Genomic DNA, 26,872 nt, shown 5'->3' on the forward strand with positions numbered 1-26,872 from the left:
GCTCTTGGCATGAGAGCCCAGGAGCCTTACACTCCTTCCGTAGTGTTGAGGGCAGTTCCCGGCTCTGTTGTCACAGCCCGGCCTTCTAAGCTCACCTGCCTACAATGGTCCTAAGTGGCCTGAAGATGGCTGAACTCAGTGTATCCTGGTCACACCTGTCCTTCTTGTGGACCCTGAAATTGTCACTGTTTCACAGTGAAACATGCGAAGACCCAGATGATGGCTTGGCATTCTTGACACACAGCACAACTGCCCTTTCCTCGCTCCCTCTAAGGACTTTGCTAGCAAATGTGCATCACTGTGGAGGCAGTCTGGTGTGAGGTAGACCTGGAGTCTGATTCCTGAGTTTGAACCCTGGCTGTATGACCTTGGGCAACTTACCTAACCTCTCTGTGACTCAGGATTGTCATGGAAATGAAATGAGCTCATATTTGTAACAGTCCTTAAAACAGTGTCTGGCACAAAGCATGACCTCAGCAATCATAAGCTGTTGTCATACTGTAAGCAGGGGCACAGCTGTGGATCCTCTGGCACAAGGCCTCATTCTCCTGGTTGCTGCAGCATGAAGCCGCATGGGAGTTTGGTGTTTTTTCTCTCTTCCAGATGTTATGGTACCCGAGGGTGATTCTGAGCCCTCTGCAGGATGCCAGCTTCGGGTCAGGTGTGGCCAGCTCCTAGCTTGTGGTCAGTGGCATCACCTGGCTGTGGTTGTCACCAAGGAAATGAAAAGGAATTGTACCATTTCCACGTATCTGGATGGACAAGTCATTGGTTCCGCCAAGGTGAGGTGGTTCCCCAGCTGCACTTGCTCCTTTGCCATGCCTCAGCGTTACACCACCCTGGGTGGCTTCACTTCAGCTCTGTGTTTTCTTTTGTCAGCAGGGTTTGTATCCAATGAAACCCACTCATTGTCCAGAACACTTGACTGAGCTCAGGCATAAAAAGAGTGTCTTTAGAAAATGGAATAAAGGTCATAGAGCCAGGGAAGAAGGGTAAAATGCAGAAACAAGAATAGTCATGACTGTTATGACCATAAGAATAGTTATAAGATGATGTGTCTCCAGAATAAAAGTAAACTTCCTATATTTTAAGGTATGAATTCACCAGGGAAGTCTAAGCAAGGCCAAAGATTGACTTTTCTAAGAGGTTTCCTGGTGAGTCTAATGCAGCTGGTCTGGATTACACACTACACTTAAGAGCAAAGTGTAAAGACACCAACACATCTTGCCAGATTTAGAGAAAGGATGGTCAGGAAAGGATGAGTTCCCTTCTTAGAGAATGTAATGGAACGTGAACACATACTTGAGGGAAACATCTCATCACTAGCATTAAGAGACACTTTAAGTCCTGAGGTATAAGAGAGAAGAAGCTAGGAGATGACGAGCTTGACAGTTGTGTTCCAGCAGTCACTGGCAGAGGTCCCCAAAAAAGCCAGAGAGGGGAGGAGCCAGAAGACCACAGAGGGCAGGTTCCGGAAAGAGTATCTTAATGTAGGCTGCATTTTTGAGTCACATGGAAGGTGTTGCAGGCAGAACACCAGTTCAGTTACTGCAGAAACTAGGTGGGTGGGGTAATGTTGTAATGTTTTCAAAGTTTTATAGGTGATTCTAATAAGCATCCAGAATGGAGAACCTTAGATTAATAGGGTTTCTCCATATCAACACTATTGACATATGAGGAGAGATAATTTTTGTTATGGGGGCCCATTCTATCTACATTAGGACATTTAGCAATATTTGCAGCCCCCCTAGAGCATGCCCCTCTTCCCAATTATGACTACTGAAAATATCTCCAGATGTTTTCAAACATCTACTGTAGGGCCTGTGGTGGGGCGAGGCAAAATCACCCAGGTTGAGACTCATTACAATAACCCAAATTCTATAGAACACCTAAGGATGAATTTGATGGTACCTTTAGGTAAAACAATGTTATAAAAATAACGCCACTGGTAATTGGAATGATTTGGCAAGAGAATAAGAAAAACAGGTTCTCCAGAACATAAGGTTAATTTTTTTCTCCAAACACTAGTCCTTCCTGCCTTCCTTTTCTCCCTCATTACATATTTATTGAGCACTTACTATGTGTTAAATAGTGTCTTAGGTGCTGGGAACTGTCCACGTTCACCAGTCAAATACCTCTAGGAGTGTGCATATAGTACAAAACAAAAGTTAGGTTACTAAGTTTGCTGTAGCAAGAGGTTTCTTACTTCATAGATTAACAAGGACCTAATAGGGGCTTACATAAAATTTTAGCTTCTTTTAGGTGATTTTTTGGCAGGGTTCTGAATTGAGTGCTGTCAGAAAGAGGCAGTTTGGTGCCTGTGCATGTTCAACATTTTACAAGAAAGCTGGAGAAATGGAGCAGAGCTAGAGCTGTCATTGGAGAGAAGCTATAGTCACTCATGTTAGCCAGCATGGTGTCTTTGTTTTTATCTGTTTAGGCATGATTACAGAATGGGCTTCTTTTTGCCTTTTTTTCACAGATATGTTGGTATTCTGAGAAATAGTTCATGTACCTTGAGTCTAAGAGGCATATCCTATTGAAATTTTGACCTGGCTTGCACCTAGCTAGGGGCTGGCACACAGTAAACATGCAATAAACACTTTGTGAATTGCACTGAGTTTACAGCTATAAGGTGTAACATGGCAGGCTGATAGGGTAGTTGAGTAAATTGGTATATGGATGAATATCAGACCCCACAGGATGAGCTAAGTCAGAGTCCGTCAGCAGCATGGTTGGGAGTGCTCTGACACCAGGGTACATGTCAAAATATTCTATGGAGTATGGCCTAGGGCCAAGGCTGACAGAGTTGACTTTCCAAGGTGATCTCAACAAGCTGGGATAAACATAAAGGCCCGTGTTTAGATGCAAATATCTGCTGAGCAAGGATAATATAGGAGACCTTCGACTGGGGCTGACCCAGCTTAACAATTATTCTCAAATGTAAAAGCCTTTGATTTAGTTTCCAAAGGAAGATAAGCTAAATTTAAAAAGGTGGGGAGTGTTTTAACAGCCTGAATTAAACAAAATAATGTGGGAAAATTTGAAACATCTAAAGTTTCTAAATCATTCTGAATGGTGCAATAAGAATCTACAGTAGGAATTTAGGAAGAAAGGGGAAGGCTGGATTGGAGTGACGGGGCAGAGCTTCAGTGTGGGAGACAGAGAAGTATCTACCTGGGAGGTTAGGAAAGGGGAGAGAGAGCACAGTGGGCCTCACTCTAGGAAAGGCTGTTGGCTGGAAACTTGGTTTGTTTTTATTTGGAAACCTCATTTAATTGATCAGAAAAAATATTTCTGAAAATATATGAGCTCTCATTTAGAAAAATAAGTATTATTTATACACATAGTCATAAATATAGTGATTTTATAGTCCTCATTAAAATAATATCAACAAGTTTTAGTTTAAATAACTCAAAAATAAAGTAAAGAAGAAAGATTATCTATAGTCCTTCTATCTTACCATAGTCTAGTTTTTTCAGGTTTTTCCCTTTAAAAAATAGTTATAACTTTATTATACAGAAAATTTTGTATACTACTTAGTTAACTTATACTATTATTTTAAAAAGTTCTCTACATGAACTTTGAATTATTATTTTTAATTTGTGACAATGAGTTAATTTTTAATTTTATTGAAATTTTTATTGAGATAGTTGTAAGCTAAAATGTAGCAAATAATAGAAACCTTGGCACCTTTTACCCAGTTTCACCTGAAGGTATCATCTTGCAAAACTATAAGACAATATCACAACCAAATGTTGACATTGGTATAATCTACTAATTTATTCATATTTCACCAATTCTACTTGTATTTGTATCTGCATATTTTTATCATATGCATATGTTACTGCATCCACTACTACTGCCAAAATACAGAACACTTCTGTCATCACAAAGGTCCCTGAAGTTGCTCTTTCATAATAATTATAACCACAGTCATGTCCCACCACACTCCCTCCTCTGTTGGCAACCAATATCTAAAATTTTGTCATTTCAAGGGGTTATATCTATGGTATCATAGAGTATATGATCTTTTAGGATTTGATTTTTCATTCAGCATAACTCTCTGGAAATTCATCCAGGTTGTTGCATGTGTCAAAGTTCATTTCTTTTTATTGCAGAGTAGTTAGTATTTCATGACAGAGATATATAACCACTGAAGAACATCTGCATTGCTTCCAGTTTTGGGCTGTTACAAATAAAGCTACTATGAACATTTGTGTACAGTTTTTTTGTGTGAATTAAAGTTTTCATTTCTCTGAGATAAATACCTAAGTGTCCAATTGCTGGGTTCTATGGCAATTACATGTTTAATTTTCTAAGAAACTGCCAAACTATTTTCCAGAGTGACTGTGCCGTTTTACATTTCCACCAGCAATAAATGAGTTATTCAGTTTCTTTGCATTTGGTGTTGTCACTAATTTTTAATTAGCCTGATAAGTGACTAGTGGTGTATTTTTTTTTAATTTAAAATATTTTCTTTTTAAAAATAGATTTTATTTATTTATAATTTTTAAAATTGTTTTTCTATTACAGTTGTTCCATTTTTTCCCCATTGCTTCCCCCCACCCAACCCACCCCTTCTCCCACAGTCAATCCACACCCCGTTGTCCATATCCATGGGTCATTTATACATGTTTCTTTTTTTTTTTTAATTGATTGTGCTGTTAGAGTTGTCCCAATTTCTTTACCCCCTTCTTCCCCCTTCCCTCCAGTTTCCCCCCGCCTTAATCCATAGCCATTGGTTGTGCATATAGTTCTTTTCAACATCTTCCAGTCTACTCTACTCCCTCCTACTATGCTTCTTAATTCCTGCATCATCTCCTCCTTCCCCCTCCCCACTGACCTCCCCGCAATATGTTCCTTGTACCTATAATTCTTTTTCCCCTCTCGTTGCCTACTTAGTTTGCCTTTCTTTTAATATTTTTTAAATGTTTTTTATTGATTATATTGTTACAACAGTTCCAATTTTCTCCCCCTTGTTCCCCTCCACCCAGCACCCTGCCTTTGTTTTGATTCCCTAGCTTCTGCTGTTGGTTGTTGTGATACAGTTTTTATTTTAATGTTAATAGTTTTGATCCTCCTTCTTCTAAACAAGTCCCTTTAACATTTCATATAATAGTGGTTTGGATCTAACAAACTCCTTCAGTTTTACTTTGTCCTGGAAACATTTTCTCTGCCCTTCTATCTTGAATGACAGCTTAGCTGGATAGAGTAATCATGGTTGTAGGTTTTTTATTTTATTTACTTTGAATATTTCTTGCCAGTCCCTTCTTGCCTGTAAAGTCTCCTTTGAGAAATCTGCTGATAGTCTACTTGGGACCCCTTTGTACATAATTCATCTCTTCTCTCTTGCTGCTTTTAAGGTTCTTTCTTTATCTTTAATTTTTGACATTTTGATGATAATGTGTCTTGGTGTGGTCCTCCCTGGGTCCAGCCTATATGGAACTCTCTGTGCTCCCTGAACCTGTAAGTTCATTTCCTTCCCCAAGTTTGGGAAGTTTTGCTTCATTATTTTTTCACATAATTTTCCAATTTCTAGTTCTTCTTCACCCTCTGGCAATCCTATAATTCGAATGTTCGTTTGCTTATAGCTGTCCCAGAGGTTTCTGAGCCTCTCCTCATATTTCTCACTTTTTGTTTCCTCTTTCTGCACTGGTTGACTGTTTCCTCCCTATGTTCCGATTTGTTGATTTGATCCATGGCTTTCCCTTCCTCACCACTTGTCTTGTACGTTTTTCTGTTCACTTCAGCAGGACTAGCCTTCATTCCTTCCCTGTCTTGATTCAGCCCTGCTGTTAGGTCTGTAAGCATTCTTAATAACTATAGCCCTGAACTGAGCCTCAGAAAGATTCGCTATTTGTTCATCGGTCAAGGCTTTTATTTCTTTTTTCGTTAGCTGTGTGATTGGTATTTCAATCATTAATTCTGCCATTCTGGTCATTTTGTTTATCTTTCCTTCTTGTGCGAGGTGCTGTCACACCTCCTACGCTATATTGGGTGGAGCCCCATGTGCTCGTCACAACCTGGCAACCTGTCTCACCACACTGTGGTGCTTTGTGTGGGGGTGGGGGTCCAAGATGGATTCCTGCTGTTACTCTCTGCTGAGGAACAGGGCCACCTCCCAATGGGGTCTGCCTTCCCGGGTGTTGGAATCACGAGCTGATGGATCTGGTCTGCAGCCAGAGCCAGCTTCTATGTGCTTCTCTCCTCCCCCCAAATACAGGTGTCTGTTTACCGGGCCCTGCTGTTCACTGATGCAGCTGCCGCCTCCAGCACAATTCGATCTTTCTCAGCCACGGGCTCGCACTTCCTACCCGCCCGGACGAGCACCACTTGTTTATGACTTCATACGTTGGACTTCCATGTAGCTTTATTTTCAGGAACTTCTTATTATTTTTAGTTTTACAGCAGTTGTAATCCTTCATAGTTGTAGAGGGAGACAGGGCATGTTAGTCTATGCCTACATCTTGGCCAGAAGTTTTATACATGTTTCTTGACTAGATCCTTTTCCCTTATTACTTTTTTCTCTCCTTGCCCCCTCCCCCCTTGTCAAGGTTAGTCTGCTCCTTGTTTACATGCCTCGGGTTCAATTTTGCTAGTCTGTTTGTGTTGTTCATTAGTTTCCTGTATTGAGTGATATGATATGGTATTTGTCTTTCATTGCCTGGCTTATTTCACTAAGCATAATTCACTCTAGTTCCATCCATGTTGTCGCGAATGGTAGGACTTCATTCTTTCTTACTGCTACTTAGTACTCCATTGTGTAGATGTACCACAGTTTACTGATCCACTCATCTATAGATGGGCACTTAGGTTTTTCCAGAACTTGGCTATTGTAAATAGTGCTGCTATGCATAGGTTCTTTTGAATTGGTGTTTCAGGATTCTTCAGGTGTAATCCTAGCAAAGAAATTGCTGGTTCAAAAGGCAGTTCCATTTTTAGTTTTTTGAGGAAATTCCATACTGTTTTCCACAGTGGCAGCACCAGTCTGCATTCCCACCAACAGTGCACTAGTTTCCTTTTCTCCACATCCTTGCCAGCACTTGTTTGTTGATTTGTTGATGATGGTCATTCTGACCAGTGTGAACTGGTATTTCATTGTGGTTTTTATTTGCATCTCTCTGATGGCAAGTGATGTTGATTGAGCATTCTTTCATGTGCCTATGGACCCTCTGTATGTCCTCTTTCGAGAAGTGTTTGTTCATGTCCTTCGCCCATTTTTAAATTGGGTTGTCTGTCCTCTTGGTTTTGAGTTGTATAAGTTCTTTATATGTTTTGGAAATCAATCCCTTGTCTGAGGTATCAATGGCAACTATGTTTTCCCATATGGTTGTTCCCTTTTCATCTTGCTGATGCTTTCTTTTGCTGAGCAGAAACTCTTTAGTTTGAAGTAGTCTCATTTGTTTATTCTTTCCTTTATTTCCCTAGCCTTAGGAGATGTATCAGTGAAAATATTACTACGTGAGATATCCGAAATTTTCCTGCCTATGTTTTCCTCTAGGACTTTCAGGTTTCATGGCTTACCTTTAAGCCTTTATCCATCTTGACTTTATTCTGGTGTGTGGTGTAAGTTGGTGGTCTAGTTTCATTTTTTTTTTTTTTTTGCATGTTTCTGTCCAGTTCTCCCAGCACCATTTGTTGAAGAGGTCTTTTCACTCCATTTTATGCTCCTTCCCCTTTTTTCAAATATTAGTTGACCATATCATCCTGGGTTTATTTCAGGGCTCTCTATTCTGTTCCATTTACCTATATGTCTGTTCTTGTGCCAGTACCAGACTATTTTGGCATTGTAGTATAGTTTGATGTCAGGTAATGTAATTCCTTTTACTGTGTTCTTCTGTCTCAAGATTGCTGTGGCTATTTGGGGTCTTTTTTGGTTCCATATAAATTTTTGAAGTATTTATTCTATGTCTGTGAAATACATCACTGGTATTTTAATAAGGATTGCATTGAATCTATAAGTTGCTTTGGATAGTATGGACATTTTAATGATGTTGATTCTTCCCACCCATGAACATGATATATGCTTCCATTTATTTATATCTTCCTTAATTTCTTTTTTCAGGGTTATGTAGTTTTCCAAGTATAGGTCTTTTACCTCCTTGGTTAAGTTTATTCCTAGGCACATTATTTTTCTTGTTGCTATAATAAATGGGATTTTTTTCTAGTTTCTATCTCTGATATTTTATCATTGGTTTACAGAAATACCTTTCTGTTCTGAATATTGACTTTATAACTTGCTATTTTGCCAAATTCACTTATTAGGTCGAGTAATTTTATAGTGGAGTCTATAGGGTTTTCTATGTACACTATCATATCATCTGCAAATAATGACAGTTTTACTTCATTTTTTCCAACTTGGATGCCTTTTATTTCTTTTTCTTGACTGATTGCTGTGGTTAGAACTTCCAACACTATGTTGAATAGAAGTGGAGAGAGTGGACATCCTTGTCTTGCTTCTGATCTCAGGGAGAATGCTTTTAGTTTTTGGCTGCTGAGTGTGATATTGGCTTCAGGTTACTCATGTGGCCTTTATTAATTTGAGGTATGCTCCCTCTATTCCCATTTTGATAAGAGTTTTCATCATAAATGAGTGTTGTACTTTATCAAATGCTTTTTCTGCATCTATTGATATGATCATGTGAATTTGCTTTTCATTTTGTTTATGTGGTGTATTATGTTTATTGATTTGTGAATATTAAACCATCCTTGTATCCCTGGGATAAATCCCACTGGATCATGGTCTATGATCTTTTTAATGTGTTGCTGGATCTGGCTTGCCAATATTTTTTGATGATTTTGGCATCTATGTTCATCAGCAATATTGGCCTGTAGTTTTCTTTCTTTGTTGTGTCTTGACCTGGTTTTGGAATTAGGGTAATATTGTCTTCATAGAAAGAGTTTGTGAGTCTTCCCTCTTCTTGGAGTTTTTGGAACTGTTTGAGAAGGACAGGAGTTAGCTCTTCCCTAAGTGTTTCGTAAAATTAATCTATGATGCCATCTGGTCCAGGGCTTTTGCGTGCCATGATTTTTTAAATTATTGCTTCAATTTCACTAATTGTTATTGGTCTGTTCAGGCTTCCTGATTCTTCTAGACTCAATTTTGGAAGATTATATGTTTCCAGAAATTTGTCCATTTCATCGATGTTGTCAAATTTCTTGTAATACAGTTGTTCATACTAATTCCTTACAATCCTTTGTATTTCTGTGGTATCGGTTGTGATTTCTCCTCTTGATTTTGTTTATTTGAGTCCTCTCTCTTTTTTTCTTGTAGCCTGGCTAAAGGCTTGTCAATTTTATTTATCTCTCCAGAGAACCAGCTCCCGGTTTTATTGATCTTTGAATTGTTTGTATAGTCTCTATGTTATTTAATTCTGCTCTCATCTTGATCATTTCCTTCCTTTTACTTGCTCTGGACTTTGTTTGTTGATGTTCCTCTAGTTCTTGTAGTTGTAGGGTTAGATTTTTTATTTGAGATTTTTCTATCCCTTTTAGGTCCGCCTGTATTGCTATGAACTTTCTTCTCAGAACTGCTTTTGCTGTGCCCATAGGTTTTGGGCTGTTGTTTGTTCATTATATATTGTTTTCAGAAACTTTTTGATTTCTTTCTTGATGTCATTGTTAAACTATTTGTTATTTAATGTCATATTATTCATTCTCCATGAGTTTCAAAGTTTTTTCTTTTTTCCTAGAGGTTGATTTCCAGTTTCAAGCCATTGTGATCTGAGTAGATGCTTGATATAATATCAATTTTCTTAAATTTGTTGAAGCTTCTTTTGTGTTATCACGTGGTCTAGCTTTGAAAATGTTCCATATGCACTTGAAAAGAATACATATTTTGCTTTTTAGGGTGAAAAGTTTATATATATCAATTAAGTCTATTTGATGTAGAGTGTTGTTCAATGCCTCAATTTTGTTGGTGTTTCTTTGCTTTGAAGATCTGTCCATTGTTGACAATGGGGTGTTAAAGTCTCTGAATATGGGTGTGTTGCTGTCAATATCCTTCTTGAAGTCCTTTAAGATTCTCCTTATATATTTGGGTGCTCCTATGTTGCGTGCATATATCTTTATAACGGTTGTATCTTCTTGATGGATTTTCCCCTTAAGTATTATGAAATGTCCTTCTTTGTCTCTCTTTATGGCCTTTTCTGTGAAATCTCTTTTGCCTGATATAACTATTGCTACCCCAGATTTTTTTTCATGTCCGTTTGCTTGAAATATTTTTTTCCATTCCTTCACTTTCAGTCTGTTTAGATCTTTTGTTCTGAGGTGAGTCTCTTCGTCGTCGTCGTTGTCGGCAGCCGTCCGCCTCGAGAGACGATGGCGTAGCTTCTTGAGAGTCTATCTGTACCTCCGAGAATGGCTGTGCAGTCCGACTCGGGAGTGACAATCCCTGCCGCACTTGTTACAGGTGAAGGCAGATGGCTGTTGTTGCTGCTGTTGACGCCGCTTCCGCCTCGATCTTTTCTGGACCGCCTCCTCGTTGCGCGCAGCCTCTGCGTGTGACGTACCTTGCCTGACCACGAGACTCCAGGCAACCTTGTTTTTTGATTGATGCATTTTATCCATTTGCATCTAAGGTTATTGTTGATAGGTACTTAGTCATTGTCATTTTCCCCTTTGTACCTGTGTTCCTCTCTGTCTCTCTCTGTTTCTTTATCTTCTTAAAGCAGACACTTCAGCATCTCTTGCAATACTGGTTTGGTGGAGATCTTATCTTTTAGTCGTTTTTTTCTGGGAAACTCCTTATTTTACCTTCCATTTGGAATGAGAGCCTTGTTAGGTAGAGTTTTCTTGGCTTGAGGCCTTTGTTGTTCATTGCTTGGAATATTTTTTTGCCATTCCCTTTTGGTTTGTAGTGTTTCTGTAGAGAAATCAGCTGATAGCCTTATCGGAGCTTCCTTGTATGTTATTTGCTGTTCTTCTCTTGCTGCTTCTAGGATTCTCTGATGTCTTTCAATGTTTCCATTTTAATTATGATGTGTCTTGGAGTGGGCCTGTTTGGGTTCATCTTCCTTGGGACCCTTTGTGCTTCCTGGACTTGTGTTACTTTTTCTCTCATCAAGTTAGGGAAGTTTTCTGTCATTATTTTTTCAAACAGGTTTTCTATCCCTTGCTTCTCTTCTTCTCCTTCTGGTATTACTATGATATGGATACTATTATGTTTCATGTTGTCCTGCAGCTCTCTTAAACCCTCTTCATTCATTTCTTTTTTCATTTTATTGCACCGTCTGGGATTTTTTTTTTTTTTTTACATTGTCTTCCAGCTTGCTGATCTGATCCTTTGCTTCCTCTAGCCTGTTTTTGATTCCTTCTACTGTGTCCTTCAACTCAGATATTGTATTCTTCATTTCCTCCTGGCTTTTACTGATAGCTTCTATGTCCTTTTTCATGCTGGTATAAATCTCTGTAAGCTCCTTGTACTTTCCTTGGAGTTCTTTGTAGTTTTCTTTGAGCTGAATGAGCTCATTGAGCTTCCCTATAATCCATATTTTGAATTCAGTTTCTGATTGTTTGCTTTCCTCTATTTCATTTAGTACTCTTTCTGGGGATTCCTCCTTTCCTTTTGATAGGGAGTTGTTTCTCTGTCTCCCCATTTTTGTGACTCCTCTTGTTTGTTTCTGCTTCTTAGATTGATCTGCACTTCCTGAATCTGCCTGTGGTGGCGTCAGATTGTGTATCAGTCTGGGCCTAGGCAGCCTGTTGGAGACTTCCAAAGATCTACTGCCTTTGTCTGTCTCCTTTAGTTGTTAATCTATTCAATCTGTGATCCGCTATCAGGCTTAAACACCGAGGGTGGGGCAGATTAATTCCTGTGGGCCTCAGGCTGAGGACACTTGGAGGGGAGTAGACTGCCTGCAGTATGGGGAATGAGTCAGCAGTGGGACATGGTGAGCTGTTCCCTCAGTTCTCTCCTCAAAGCCACCATCCCAAACTCTCCTTAAGCATCTCTAGTCCTCTCTGCCCTCCCTTTGCTTGAGCTTAGGGTAAGTGGGTGCCAAAATATTTTGTATGTGATCCCTTTAAGAACTTTTTGTCTCCTGCTGTTTCTTTTGGCCCTGTAAAATAAATAACTAAATAAATAACCCTGTGGCTTTTCACTTTTTATAGCTGGATGCTATCTTACTTCCTGCTCTGTTGCTGTAGGCTGGGTGGCCCGGGGTGGGGGGGTTAGACTCTGCTCTTTTCAGGGGGAGCCCCCAGCTGCTGAGCTGTTTCTCATTCCCTTCAGCTGCCACCCTTGGGAGCCCAGGCAGCCCATTCTCATCTCTGCACTTCCTACCAGTCACGTTGTGATGAGGTGGCCTTTCCTGTTTGTCTGCAGTTATAAGGCTTCTCTCCAGCCAGTTTTCAGTTGGTTATTTCAGATGATTTCTTCATAATTAAGTTGTAATTACAGGTTGGTCCTGGGAGGAGGTTAGTGTAACTTCCACTTACTCCTCCATCATCTTGGATCTCAAGGTTTTTTATTGTAAGAATTTAGAAAGCTGTACATGCCACTGACAATAAGCAAAGCAATGTGTTCATGTTGTCTTCTACACCAGCACTGCTTAGACCCCTAATGGTTAGCTAAAATTTTTTCAATTGAAGTTTACATTAAATGTTATTTTTTATTAGTTTCAGGTGTGCAGCATAGTGGTTAGACAACCATATACTTTACAAAATGTTCCATCTGATATTTCCAGTACTCAACTAGCACAGTACATAGTTATCACAATAATTTCCTGTACTCTATTTTACATCCCCAGGACTATTTTGTAACTACCAATCAGTGCTTCTCAGTCCTTTATCTTTTTTACCCAGCACCCCTCAACTACCCTCCCCTCTGACAACCATCAGTTTTTCCTCTGTATCTATGAGTCTGTTTCTGTTTTGTTTATTTATATTGTTCTTTAGATTCCACATATAAGTGAAATCATATATTATTTGTCTTTCTCTGACTGACTTATTTCACTTACCATAATACTCTCTAGGTCCATCCATGTTGCTTCAAATAATAAGATTTTATTCTTTTTTATGGCTGAGTAATATTCCATTATATCTATGTACCACAGCTTTTTTATCCATTCATCAACTGATGGGCACCTGAGTTGCTTCCATAGGTTGGTTATTGTAAATAATACTGCAATGAGCATAGGGGGACACATATCCTTTCAAATTAGTGTTTTGAGTTTCTTCAAATATTTACCCAAAAGTGGAATTGCTGGGTCATAAGGCAGTTTAATTTTTAATTTTTTGAGCCACCTCCACACTGTTTTCCATAGTGGCTGCACTAATTTGCATTCTTACCAACAGTGCATGAGGGTTTCCTTTGCTCTACATCCTTGCCAACACTAATTTTTGTTTATAGACGATAGCCATTCTGACAGGTGTGAGGTGGTATCTTATTGTAGTTTAAATTGCATTTCTCTAATAATTAGTGATGTCGAGCATCTTTTCATATGTGTACTGACCATCAGTATGTCTTCTTTTGAGATGCATCTATTTAGGTTCTTTTCCATTTTTTAATTAAATTGGGGGTTTTTTTTGTGTGTGTGTTCAGTTGTATGAGTTTTTTATAAATTTTGGGTATTAACCCCTTATCATATGTATCATTGGTGAATATGTTCCCCCATTAAGTGGGTTGTCTTTTCATTTTGATGATGGTTTCCTTTGTTGTGTGAAAACTTTTTAGTTGATGTAGTCTCATTTGTTTATTTTTTCTTTTGTTGCCCCTGCCTGAGCAGATATGTCTGAAGAATATCATGAAGAGGAATGTCAGAGATTTTAGGGCCTATGTTTTCTTGTAGAATTTTAATGGTATCAAGTCTTACATTTAAGTCTATTTTGAGTTTACTCTTCTATATGGTATAAGAAAATGGTCTAGTTTCACTTTTTGTAAGTCTCTGTCTGATTTTCCGAACATAATTTATTGAATAGACTGTCTTTACCCTTGTATATGTGCTTGCCTCCTTTGTCAAATATTAATTGAGCATATAGGCATTAGTTTATTTCTGGATTCTCTATTCTGTTCCATTGATCTATATGTCTGTTCTCTTGCTAGTACCATGTTGTTTTGATTCCTCTGGCCTTGTAGTATGTAGCGTGATTCCTTCCACTTTGTTCTTCTTTCTCAAGATTGCTGTGGCTATTTGGGGTTTTTTGTGGTTCCATATAAATTTGGATTATTTGTTCTATTTCTGTGAAATGTATCATTGGTATTTTGATAGGGATTGCCTTAAATCTATAGATTTCTTAGGGTGGTATGGACATTCCAACACTGTTTACTCTTTTTGGAGTGTTTTTAATTTGCATTTTCTTAATGGCTAATGAAATTGAACATCTTCTCACATGCTTTTTTGCCATCTGCATATACTGTTCAGTGACGTCTGTTCAAGTCTTTTGCTCATTTTCTACTTGAATTTTTTTTTTTTTTACTGTTGAGGTTTAAGGCTTTTTAAAAAATGTATTCTAAATACTAGTCCTTTGTCAACTATGTAATTTGCAAATAATTTTTGCTGTTGTATAGCTTCTTTTTATCCTCTTTCAGATTGAATGTTTCAAAGCCAAAGTTTTATTTTGATCAAGTATAATTTATCTGTTTTTCTCTTACAGTTTTTGCTTTAAGAATTCTTTGCCTGTTATTAGAACGTGAAGATTTTCTCCTATGCCTTTTAAAAGCATTTTCTAGTTTTAAATTTTATATTTAAGTTTCTGATCAATTTTGCATTTATTTTTTGTGTAAAGCATGAGGTTTAGGTCAATGTTTATTTCTTTACCTATGACTGTCCAGTTTTTCCAGCACTGTTTGCTGAAGGTGCCACTATTTGACCATTGAAGTACATCCAACTTTTGTTAAAAACCAGTTAGGCATACTTCTATAGGTTTATTTCTGGATTCTTTATTTTATCCATTGAGCTGCATGACTCTCTATCCTTCTACCAATACCATACTCTCTTAATTATCACAGCTATGTAATAAGCCTTAATATCAGGTAAACTGGTATTTCCCACTTAGTTCTTCTTTAAAAAAATTAATCTATTTGTTAAACTATTTGTTTAAGCCATTCTAAAGCCTATGTCTTTTCATATAAATTTTAGAATTAGCTTGTCTGTCTACAAAATGCCTTCTGAGACTTTGATAGAATTGCATTAAACCTATAGATCATTTTGGGGAGAAATGACATCTTTACTTGTTAAGTCTTCCTATCCAGAAACATGATCTGTTTCTTCATTTATGAGTTTTCTTTGATTTACTTTATCATTCCTTTGGAATTTTAAGGCTACAAATCTAATTAAGTGTTTCATTTTCTATTGAACAGTTGTAAATAGTTTGTTTCTAATTTTAGTTTCTACATGTTCATTGTTAGACTTAGAATGTAGTTGATTTTTTTGTATTGACCATCTATCTGTCCTGAGACCTTGCTGAATTCACTTATTAGTTCTGGGAGGTTTTTTTGTTTGTTTGTTTGTTTCTTTTCTTTTTTTCCTTCTTCTAGATTTCTGGCATTTTCTACATGAACATGTCATTTGTAAAGAGAGACAATTTATTTATTTTCAACCTATACATCTATAATTATTTCCAGTGCATTAAATTAATGTGTCAGTGATGGAACACAGGTTCTTAGTGGGATGACTGGGACAAAAAAGTGAGCATTTTAGGGGCTCTTGATGTTCTTTTCAAATTTGTTCCCAAAGGCATAGTGTTACTCTTTTACTCCCATCAGCATTTTATAAATGTTTCTGTTACATTTTTATCAGTTTTGAGACTCATCTCTTTAATGTTTTTAGACAAAGTAAGTTTTTACTTTGAGGGGAAAATAAGGTATATCATTTTATATCCATGTGTATTTATTTGATTAATTCTGAATTTAACCACCTCCCATCCTTTTTATTTTAACAGATGTTATACATACAGACCTTACCAGGACCTTTTCTTTCAATGGATCCATCATCATTTGTGGATGTTTATGGATATGTTGCTACCCCTAGAGTTTGGAAACAAAGGTCATCATTAATTTGGCGTCTTGGTCCTGCATACCTTTTTGAAGATGCCATCTCAATGGAAACTCTGAAAGTTATTAACAAACTTGGCCCAAGATACTGTGGCAACTTCCAAGCTGTGCATGTCCAAGGTATGGAGTGTTTTGATTTATAATAACCTTCCTGATTTTATTTTAGAACTAGACATCCCTCTATTCATAGCACATTTATAAAGAATAAACTCAGCACAAGTGGGTCATTAGAGAAGACCTCTGTAATTAAATTATTATATATTTACAACCCAACAGAAAATGCCACAAGAAAAGGAAATGACAATATCCTTCATATTTCAGCTCCAAAGCACATAATAGAGAAGGGCGGGTGGGTAATACCATCAGCAAAGAAAGAGAAGAGAATGAGATAAGTAAGTTACATTCCTTTTAATGAAGGAGATTTTTAACTAAAGTATACTGTTGTTTCTCAATTATTAAACAGGCAGACAAAACATCCACATTTTCACTATTGATTGTTAGCTGTTCAAGCAGGAAACATTGCTCTTTGTGCTCCATCAAGTTAAGGGGTCAGTGCCCAGTGGGAAGAATGATAAATGCATCTATGTACAGAAGTCTTGTGTGTGGTGAAGAGTGATGAAGAGCTGTTGAATGTTTCTGTCTCTAGGTTCCAGGTGTTTTTCAAACTTTATTTCCTATGACAAATGGCACTGGCCAGAACAATGTGATGGGTGAAGTCTAGAGTCAAAGTTTCACTGACTCTCTGGTCTTACCATGCTTCTCAAGTCATATTTGTGGCTCTCTTTGATGTAGGAACCAGGGGGCTAATTCCAAGTGAGATGTTTCCCATGGACATGCAGCTCACTGAAAAACTTAGGGCTTTCAGCCCAGCCTGTCTCTCTTTTTTTATAAGTAAACTTTCTTTTCACTTATCATTTTTGTTTTGGGGAGTGAGGTTATACCCTTGATAGGTGTTTCAAGCTTAGTAATTTCACACCTAGAATGCCTCTATATTCTGGTAAGGTTAGCATGTGATATTTCTCCATGACTTTTTATAAGTGTCAAAGAAGCACAGGTAGGGGCAAAACATGAGACATGAACACACAACCTACAAGTATACAAAATAACAACATGTAAGAACATAGCAACATACAGTATAACAAGATACTAACATTCTCTGGGTGATTACTTTGCCATGTAGCAGTAGATATTTACTCATCTAAGAGTTAATTTTCTTCTCTGTACAGTGAAAGTAAAAATGATTGAAGATGTGTTGTTTTAGGAGAGGGTCCTGGTACAGAAGCAATGACCCTGGTTGCAGAGGAAAGGGTTTCCTTTGGCCTTCATGTAGCCAGCTCTTCTACCACTAGTGTTGCGGACATCAGAAACATGTACAATGAGGTGGACAGCCGCTTGATTGCCAAAGAGGTATGCCTTCAACATCACTTGCTGCCCCCAGAATTGTGATCTCATGGCTGACTTAAGTTTTTCATGACTGAGTGAATAGCAATTCATGTTTGTGCATGTGGAGGTGGATACATACAAGAGTGCTTCCCATTTCATTTGTTAAAATATTCTATTACTTTCCACCCATTAACTTACCCCAGAACTAACCCTTTATTTGTAATTGCTCAGAGAATAAAGTAGGTGCTCTTCATTCTTTATGGTAGAGCTAGAACAAACAGAATATTTAAAAACCTTTGTGACACAGAGAGCACTATGGAGCTTCCCTTTTCAGAGTGCTACCAACCCCCACACTTACAATGCAGACTGATCTGTGAATTGCTGTTTTTTTAAACAATGAACTTGTGGAACTGCAAGCAGACATGTCTGTAGGTGAAGATGTTATTAGATTTAATGTTTCCTAATTTCTGTGTAAGAGCTCTTTGCTTACTGCTGATGAATTTGTGCTGATATATTTACATTCTCCACTTTCACAGACAGAGAGCCACCTCCCTTTACTGAAGATGAGGGGTCAGGGTTAAGTCCTCTTAAGCACCAAGGAAGTGCCTTCCCAGAAGAATTCCTTCTGATGGAAGAAGCCAGGATTCCCATTTCCCTGGCTCTCTGAAACCAGAGAGGCTGGGGCTTGCAGAGACTGGACAACCCTAGTCTAGGAACAAGGCGACAGTGGCCTTTGTAGCACTGCCCACCTCCAGATGTCCTAGAATCCTTCTTGCCCCTTTTAGCGCGTCACTGTGAGTGTGTGGGACACCAATGGGACAATTGTATAACCAAAGCTGCTCTCTTGATTAAGCCACAGCCTAGGAGGCAAGACACGAGGACCCAAATTCTGGTTTCAGTCCTCCTGATGTTGGTTCTATTATTATTTGTTTACTGAGCATCAACACTAGGCCAGGACTCAGGGTTTCTGCCCTCCAGGAACTTGTGAATAAGACCTCTTCCATTCCAGGAAAGAATCTTCGGACTAATTGTTGCTAATTTCTCTAGATGAACATTTCATCCCGTGACAATGCTGTGCCCGTGTTCTTGCTAAGAAACTGTGCTGGTCATCTCTCAGGTTCTCTTCGAACCATTGGAGCTGTGGCTGTGGGCCAGTTGGGTATGTCAGGCCGTGAAGTTTTACTGCTATTTGGGAAGAAGGGCTTGTGGATGTCATCACTTATGCAGCCTGGAATTCTGAGTGGCAGGCAGGACAGAGCTTGTTGGACGGTGAGGGCAGAGTTGACAAGTTAACCCTGATGGAGAGTTGGCCTCCACACTGAATGAGGTCAGCTCACTTTGCTGCCTCTGACAGTTGGTGGTGAACTCAGCTGCAACCATGTTGGCATCTGTGCACAATGGAACTCATCTAGTGAGCACAGTGGGGCCTTGTGAAGAGTCAGTCATTGTGGTTGTTGGAGTGAAAACCATAGTCAGCAACTATCAAAGCAGCAATCTGGTGCAAATACCCAACCCTGCAGGTTCTAGGGAGCAGAGGGTGTCAGAAGAGGCAACAGACTGAAGGTCAGATGACATCTAAGGCATCTGGCTCCTCTCGTACTTTGGACTGAGATGGAAGCTGGCGATCTGAAATCCCCTGGGGTGTTTCAGCCATTGGTGACACAGGAAGGACTCAGCATAGTCCCCTACCCTTTCTCCCAGCCTGTGTCATGTTCATGGGCTCCTCTGCCATGAGCAGTAAGTGATTCTGGCAGCTCATTTACCCCAGCATGATGCCAGGGAGTTTCCATTGCAATGAAGCTCTGACTACTGATGGAATGCTGCTTTGTCCCACACAGGAGTAAGGGTGTTTCACTCCAGCCCTGCTGCCAGCAGCCTGGACTTCATTGGTGGGCCTGCCATCCTCCTGGGCCTCATTTCCTTAGCGACAGATGACCATACCATGTACGCGGCTGTGAAAGTCCTGCACTTGGTCTTGACCAGCAACGTCATGTGTCACCGCCTGATGCAGCACATCTCTGGGTACCAGGTAATCCCATCCTTTCATCTGAGCCTGTGACTCCAAAAGGAATAGAGAGAAGCTTCTCTGGCCACAGTGGAAATTCCCTCCACAGTGACTTCTGGAGAAGGGAAACCTAAATTCCTTGGGTCTTGAGCCTCCAGAGACTCTGGCCCACAGCAGAGGGCCAGGTGACAGCCGGCCAGGGAGACATTCTGGATGGGGGTGCACATCTGTCTGTGGCTACCAGCAAGTTTCACTAATGAATTCAAGAATCATTCATTGTCCTCCACTGTTTCTAGCATGATGGCTAAAGAAATTAAGCCATGGATCCAAAGTGTGAGGTTTGAATCCCACCTCTTCCTCTAACTTGCTATTTAATTTCAGTTTTAATCTTGCTATTTAACTACTCAGTCTCTCTTCCTCTCTTCAGTTTCCCCACTGGTATGATACAGACTCTCCTGCCCCCTGTATCATGGGGTTTCAGGGAGGACTAGATGATCTAATGCAGGTAGAGGGCTTAGAATTATGTAGACTAAGTGCCCTGTAAATGTTCACCACCTTTAGTCCTTAATCCCTCTGTTTCTCAGTTCTCCCATGTGTAAAATGGAGATAATAATAGCACCTCTTGTGCAGGGTTGTAATGATTAAGTGAGTTAATATGTGCAGAATGCTTAGAAAAGTGCCTGCTCAGAGTGTCTGCTGTCTGTGTTCACTGTAAGTGTTATTGCTATTTACTGTTCATAAAGTCAGATGACACTGGTCACAGCCCTGGAGTGCCTTCCTGTATGGCCGTGAGGAAGCCATGAAAAGAATCACCAGGGGAAGGCCCAGGGTGCAAATCTAGATAAGGTCAGGGGTACAAAGACTGCAGTGGTTCCTCCTGGTGCAGGGGATGCTGGGAAAGAGCATCCCTGCTCTTTGTCTCCAAAGCCAGGATCTGGGCAGAAAAAAGCACTGTGATGTTATTTCAGGCACACCTCTCTTGCCTGAACTGCTGCACAGCTATATGGAGGGCCCTTCTTCCTGCTGCTCCTCAAAACCACTGACACCAGGCAGAGTCTGCATTGCAGACCTGGTGATACCTCTTCCCTATGTGCACTCTTCACAGGGGCCAAACACTAACACAACATTTCAGACTGGGGATTCGTTTCTAAAGGCCTTTAAAACTGCCTACCAACCTATCCTTCACCCCTACCCTCTGCCCTGCCAACATTTCCCACCCTTCACTCCTCCTCCCAAATTCTGCACAGTTATGGTTAACTAAACATATTGTGTGACTTGGTGTACCTGTGCCCTGGGCTTGGGGTGCCACCTTCTTCTCTTTCCTATGTACACGCCTTCTTATCCTCCCAGGTCAGGCTTCCCAGCCCCCGAGCTTAGTGTGTGGCCATCTCTGGCCTCCTGTGGACTGTGTGATGCCCAGTGCTAACCATGCTCACACAATGCTGCAATGATCGTCTGCTCACCTCCACCAGACTGTAATCATCTAAAGTTCTGAGCATTTCTTACATGTTGCCAGTGTATTATGGAGACCAGACAGACACTCAGTGAATATTTTGGTAATAAGTGAGTGGGTATACTGGGTTTATATTAAAACTCAATTATTGGGCTTCTGGTATATACAAGTTTTTTTTTTTTTTAATTGTTAAAGGCAATAGTGGGATTTGACCCAATTTAGCACTTAGATATCTGCTGTGGCTAGCCATTTTAATAATTAGTATGAGCATTTTCAAAAAGTTACAAAGCAATTTTTGCTGTCATGGGTATATCAAGAAGGATGAAATAGGACAAATACCAAGATAATTTTAGTATAAACTGAATGCAGTAAGTGTCTGAGAGTCCCTTCCAGATCACTGCACTCTGTGACTCAGTGGTTACCTCGCCATCTTCCCAGAAAGTCTGAACTCTGTAGAGAACTGAGACCTTCTGTGCTCACTGCTGTCTCCTTACTGCCAAGTGTAGAACCTGACATGATGTGAGTTCTTCACAAGTTGTTGTCAGAAGATCACAGTGCTTGTCACATGAACATAGTGCCTTGAGAGAGAATGTGCCATAGACCTGCAAAGGTGGCCAATGTCTCATGAGGGTAGAGACTCAAAGATCTTCATTAAAAAGGAAGGCAATTGGAGGGGGACCAGAGCACTGGGTTGGCTGTGTTTATGAAGGAGATGGTAGGGGCAAGGAGCAGCCCACAGATCTACCTAGTCGGCTTATGTTGACTGAGCACTACCTAAGAGCTGTGCTAGGCTCAGGGAGATGGGTGAACAACATGGGTTTACTTTCTCCTTCCATGGAACTTACTGTCTTAGTCTGTTCAGGATGCTGTTACAAAATCACAATAAACTGTATGGTTTATAAACAACAGAAATTTGTTTCACACAGCTCTGCACACTGGGAAGTCCTCGATCAAGGTGCTGGCAAATTCAGTGTCTAGTGAAAACCAACTTCCTGGTTCATAGATGGCCTCACAAGGGGGAAGAGGCAAGAGAGCTCTTTATAAGAACACTAATCCTACTAAAGGCTCCACTCTCATGGCCTGATCACTTCCCAAAGGCTTACCTCCTAATACTATCACATTGGGGGTTAGGTTTCAACATATGAATTTTGGGGGGACATAAACATTCAACTTACAACACTGTCTAATGTGACAGACAGAAAAATATTATTATCATGAGACAAAGATTTTTAATACTTCATTTGAGTAAATAACCCACCCAGATTCAAGGATTTATTGTACCTTTACACATGGTGCAAAATAAGGAAATTTATAAAATCTTCGTATGGTTTTAAAAAGAAACATTTCATCCCTGGCTGGTATGGCTCAATAGATTGAGTGCTAGCCTGTGACCAAAAGGTCACTGGTTTGATTCCCAGTCAGAGCATATGCCTGGGTTGTGGGCCGTGTCCCCAGGTGTGGGGGCATGTGAGAGGCAACTGATCTATATTTCTCCCACACATTGATGCTTCTTTCCTCCTCTTTTTTTCTCCCTCCCCCTCTCTCTAAAAATAAATAAACTCTTTAAAAAAAAGAAAACATTTCAACTATTTATGTCTTCATGGAAAATCAGGAGAGGCTGGGCAGTGGTGGGGGGAACAGAATGCCAGGTTTACATAAAGAAACAAGATTACCATTATTTTTGCCTGCTTACCTCTTTATAAAACAGGGCACCCATCCTATATCATCCTTTTTTAGACACATTTTCTTACTTTCTTTTTCTTCATAACCTGCATGCCCAGTTAGTATGATCTATGTATACTTGTGGTCTGTTTTACCCCCTAGACACGTGCTCTGTGAGGGCAGAACTGATCTGCTTGCTCATTGATGCACCCTAAGAGCATATGGTAGGCAGCAGGTTTTGGTAAAGATTTTTAGAATGAGTCAGATAATTATAATAAGGGTCTTCAACTAAACAGCTTGCTTAGGAGTGGATTTAATAATTTTTTAGATTTTTACTCTGTATTTGTTGATTGGATGTGAGAGCACAATGAGAGCATAAATCTCTCTATTTGTTATTTCTATCCAACTTATTTATTAACTTTTTCTCAGACTAGGTGACATCCTGAGTTTCATAAGATGGATTTTCATAGCATGGTAAAGGGGAAGACTAGCATTCCAGATTCACATTAAAAACATTTGAAGTTCTTCCTCATGGCTGGGTGGAGAGGAAGAGAAGGGCCAGAAATCTGCCACTCCAGGAGCAGGGATTTTTATCTTGGAAATGATATGTAATCATAGGAAGACTTGGGACAGGGAAATGGAATGCTTAGTGCTTTAGAATGACCTTTGACACATGTGGAGGGTGGGTCAGGGAGAGAGATTTGAGCAGGAGACTGAGATGGAACCCAGTATGCCATGAGACTGTATCCTAGAGAGACTAGGACACTGAGAGAGTCTGGGAAGACATCATAGGAGAGCAGCTAGGGCTGCATAAGATATCAAAAGTAAAATATTGAGTGGGATAGATGGCTCAAGCTCAGAGGGGCAGGCTGGGCTGGAGGTATGAATGTGAGTTATCAAAATCATCACAATGCTATTTAATTCAAGAAAATTGATGAAATAGTCAAAGAGGAGTAGAGAGGATACAGAAGAGGACTAAAGAGGAAGAAACAAGGAACTAAATACGTAGAGGTTAGAAATATGATTAAAATCCAACAAAGGAGATTGAGAAGAGAGAGAGAAGAGAAACAAAAGAAAATTTTGCCAAAGAAACTGAAAGAAGAAAGTATTTTGATAAGGCCAGTGTTGTAAACAATGCTCAGAATGAAGCAAACTAAGGACAGAGATGTTTTCATTGGATTTGGCACCTGGAAGTCATTGGTGGCCTTTCTAAGGCAGGTGGACAGGTGGAGGCAGCAACCAGGTGAAGTGTTTTGAAGAGAGAATGTAAAATGAGGATGTGGAGCCAGTGTGCCCATAGTGCTTTCTAGAAATTTGCTTATAAAGAGGAGTAGCAAAATGGGGTGAGAACTAGAGTGATTAGGAGTCAGAGGAGAAGTATTTTAAGAAGAGAAATGCTAGAGCATATTTGTTGGTGGACGTGACAGAGAGAGGGAGAGAGAGAGATGGATAAAACTAAAAGAAGAGAGTTATCTCAAGAAACAGTGTTCTTGAGAAGGTGAAGAGTAGGGTCTAGAGGCCAGGTTGGAGACTTTGCTTGTGAGAGGAAAAAATGCAATACAGGCATTTATTGATACGGTGTCAGAAAGGTGAGAGTTGTCATGTCCGATGGTTCCATCTTCTCAGCAAAGTAGAAGGTGGGGTGGTAGAAGGCAAGGAAGGTTGTGGGAGGAAGAAGAAGAGATGAAATTATTGTCTTTAGGACAAGGAAAACCAGCTTGCTAGAAAAACAGATTTAGATTGCCAGGCCAAACTGAGTACCTATTTGATATTTGATGCTAATAATGTAAAGTGAAACAGGCCAGTCTGAATGTGATTTTTCTCAAGCAATTTTCAGTCATCCTAATTATATACTGGTGAGGGGAGGAAGGAGTGGTCAGACTTCAGATTTGTCAAAGAATTGATGAGAACAGTATAAAAAGATGTTGAGTATTTGATTTTGAGTATTTGTCTCAGCCAGTTTGGACTGCTATAACAGAATACCATAGACTGGATAGCTTATTAACAATAGAAGTTAATTTTATCATAGTTTTAGAGGTTGGGAAGTTCAAGAGCAGGGTGCCAGCATAGTCACGTGGGGTTAGGGACTTCTTCTGGATTCTAGGTAGCCAACTTCTCATTGGGTCCTCGCATGGCAGAGAGCAGAGAGAGGAAACAAATTCTCTTTTGCCCCAGGTAAGGATACTAATCCCATTTGTGAGGGCTCTACTCTCCTGACCTCATCTAATCCTAACTACATCACAAAGGACTCACCTCCAAATATCACCACATTGTGGGGTAAAAGATTTCAACATACAAGTTTTGGGACGACACAAATATTCAGTCCATTACAAAAAACAGGACTTCCCAATGAAACACTGAAAGAGTGTCTGAGAAGATGGGGAGAAAGGTAGACCGTGTCAGACCCAAACACAGGGAATTGAGCTGTGGGAAAGCTGAGCTGAGAATTCAGGTGAGATGGATGAGAACCCAGTTGCCAGCAGGTGGCTACACAGCCTGATTTTTGTGTGACTGAAGCCAACAGAAACATGAGGCCTGGAGGTATTCACCTTATTAGTCTCTGAGGGGGGTCTGGGTTGCTGAGATTCCAGAGCCTCCCTCCTATGTGGATGCCTGCATGGTGCTGGTTTCCCAGGATCTGCACTGCAGATGGCACACCTGGTGGCTGCAGCCAGAGTAATATTGGTCATAACTGGGTTCATAGGTTGTTGGTAACTTCACCAACAACCTATGCTGATATAGCAGCACTTATGGGCTGGTTATGAATGTAGGATTCAGTAAGGTACATGAGAAGGAGCACTGAGAAATGGGAGATAAATCAGAGAGAGAGAGAGAGAGAGAGAGGCATTCTGGAACACAGAAGGAAGAGATTTAAGAAGGAGCAGGGGTCCTCATTGAGAGGTCAAGTCATACAAGTAGAGAATGGCGGACACTGGTGGTGAAGTAGCCACAAGAATTGGTGTATTTTTTCTTCCGAACCCACAGGAACAAAAGAGGTAGCTGTGGGGAGCAGAGGGGTTCAGACGGGGCTGACCAAAGATGATGGGATGAACAGGTGAGGGACAGAGTCCTGACAGTGCATTCATGAGGAGACTGCTTCATGTTTTAACCTTTCCAGATACTGGCATTCCTCCTGAGGAAGAAGACCTCTCTCCTAAACCATCGAGTTTTTCAGCTGATCCTCTCCATTGCTGGCACCGCAGAACTAGGCTTTGGATCATCTGCTGTCACCAACGTTGGTGTCTTTCAGCATATCCTCTGTGATTTTGAGGTAAATTGGAGATGGGATTTGAGCCCTAAAGGAGTGTGAGAAGGTTAGAAAAAAGCCTGGATTTTCCTTTTAAACCCGGCCAGTTGACTTCCTCAATAGTTATGATGGTTATAAGAGGGAAAACCTCAAAGACTTTGGAGCACAGAGGTACTGGTTTATAATGAAATCCTAGCACTAATGGGCTGTGTAACCTTGGGAAAGTCTCTTGACTTCTCTGACTTAGAGTTGTCTTAAGCATGAAATAAAGACCATCATCTTTCTTAACAGGATGATGTGCATGTCAAAGCAGATAGTATCTGGGAAAACTGTAGGGTAATATATATGTTTAAGAAAACTCATGCCACTCTGGTGAGGTGGCTTAGTTGGTTGGCGTATTGTCCTGTATACCAAAAGGTTGTGGGTTTGATCCCCAGTCAGGTGCATACAGGAGGCAACCGATCTATGTTTCTCTCTTATATCGATGTTTCTCTCTCACATTGTTGTTCCTCTCTCTCTCTTTCTTCCTCTCTCTAAAATCAATAAAAAAAGAAAACATATCCCCAGGTAAGAATTACTGTATATATAGTTACATATATATATATATATATTTATAACAATTCCTTTGAATGATGTCTTGCTGTTCACAAGTGCTCCTTTAAAGAAATGACTAAGAAATACTGATGGCATGCCTAAGGCTCAGAGAGGAGTTTTGGTCAAAACTTTGGGTGGAGAGATCCATTTAGGGAGCATCGTTCACTAAGTGCACACTGGGGTCAGGCACAGAGGTATCCTAGAGTCATGGTGATAACCAGGATGCTGTGCCTCCATATAGCCACCCAGGCTTGGGACACAAAAGGTGACCTATAATGTGCTGGGTGTGAGGGAGACAGGCACAAGGCTTCTGGGGAGCAGGAGTGAGAAGACTCAGTCAGCTTTACAGATCAGAGGCTCTGGGGCTGAGTCTGGCAGAGTGTATGCAGTGGGGGACAGTCCAAGCAGAGTGTACGCTGTTTGCACACATGTGGGGATGAAAGCAGCCAGGGGGACTGAGAGCAAGTGGCTTGGAGAGCACCTGCCAGGGAGTTGTTGCAAATAAACATAAGACTGGAACAGGAGGCAGAG

At 40.1% G+C, this 26,872-nt stretch overlaps 1 protein-coding gene across 1 annotated transcript in view; it reads left to right on the forward strand.

Annotated features, from left to right (window-relative positions):
- Nucleotides 1-26,872, forward strand: part of WDFY4 (WDFY family member 4) — a 350,593-nt gene that overhangs the window by 118,727 nt on the left and 204,994 nt on the right. The window contains exons 19-24 of the mRNA XM_090278357.1: nt 604-782; nt 15,886-16,117; nt 17,259-17,404; nt 18,428-18,539; nt 19,219-19,409; nt 25,619-25,771. Coding sequence (XP_090134483.1) covers nt 604-782; nt 15,886-16,117; nt 17,259-17,404; nt 18,428-18,539; nt 19,219-19,409; nt 25,619-25,771 — 1,013 coding nt within the window. The remainder of the gene's footprint in view (nt 1-603; nt 783-15,885; nt 16,118-17,258; nt 17,405-18,427; nt 18,540-19,218; nt 19,410-25,618; nt 25,772-26,872) is intronic.

This window comes from Furipterus horrens, unplaced genomic scaffold (assembly GCF_987537825.1).
Source record: "Furipterus horrens unplaced genomic scaffold, mFurHor1.1.pri manual_scaffold_5, whole genome shotgun sequence".
NCBI lineage: Eukaryota > Metazoa > Chordata > Mammalia > Chiroptera > Furipteridae > Furipterus > Furipterus horrens.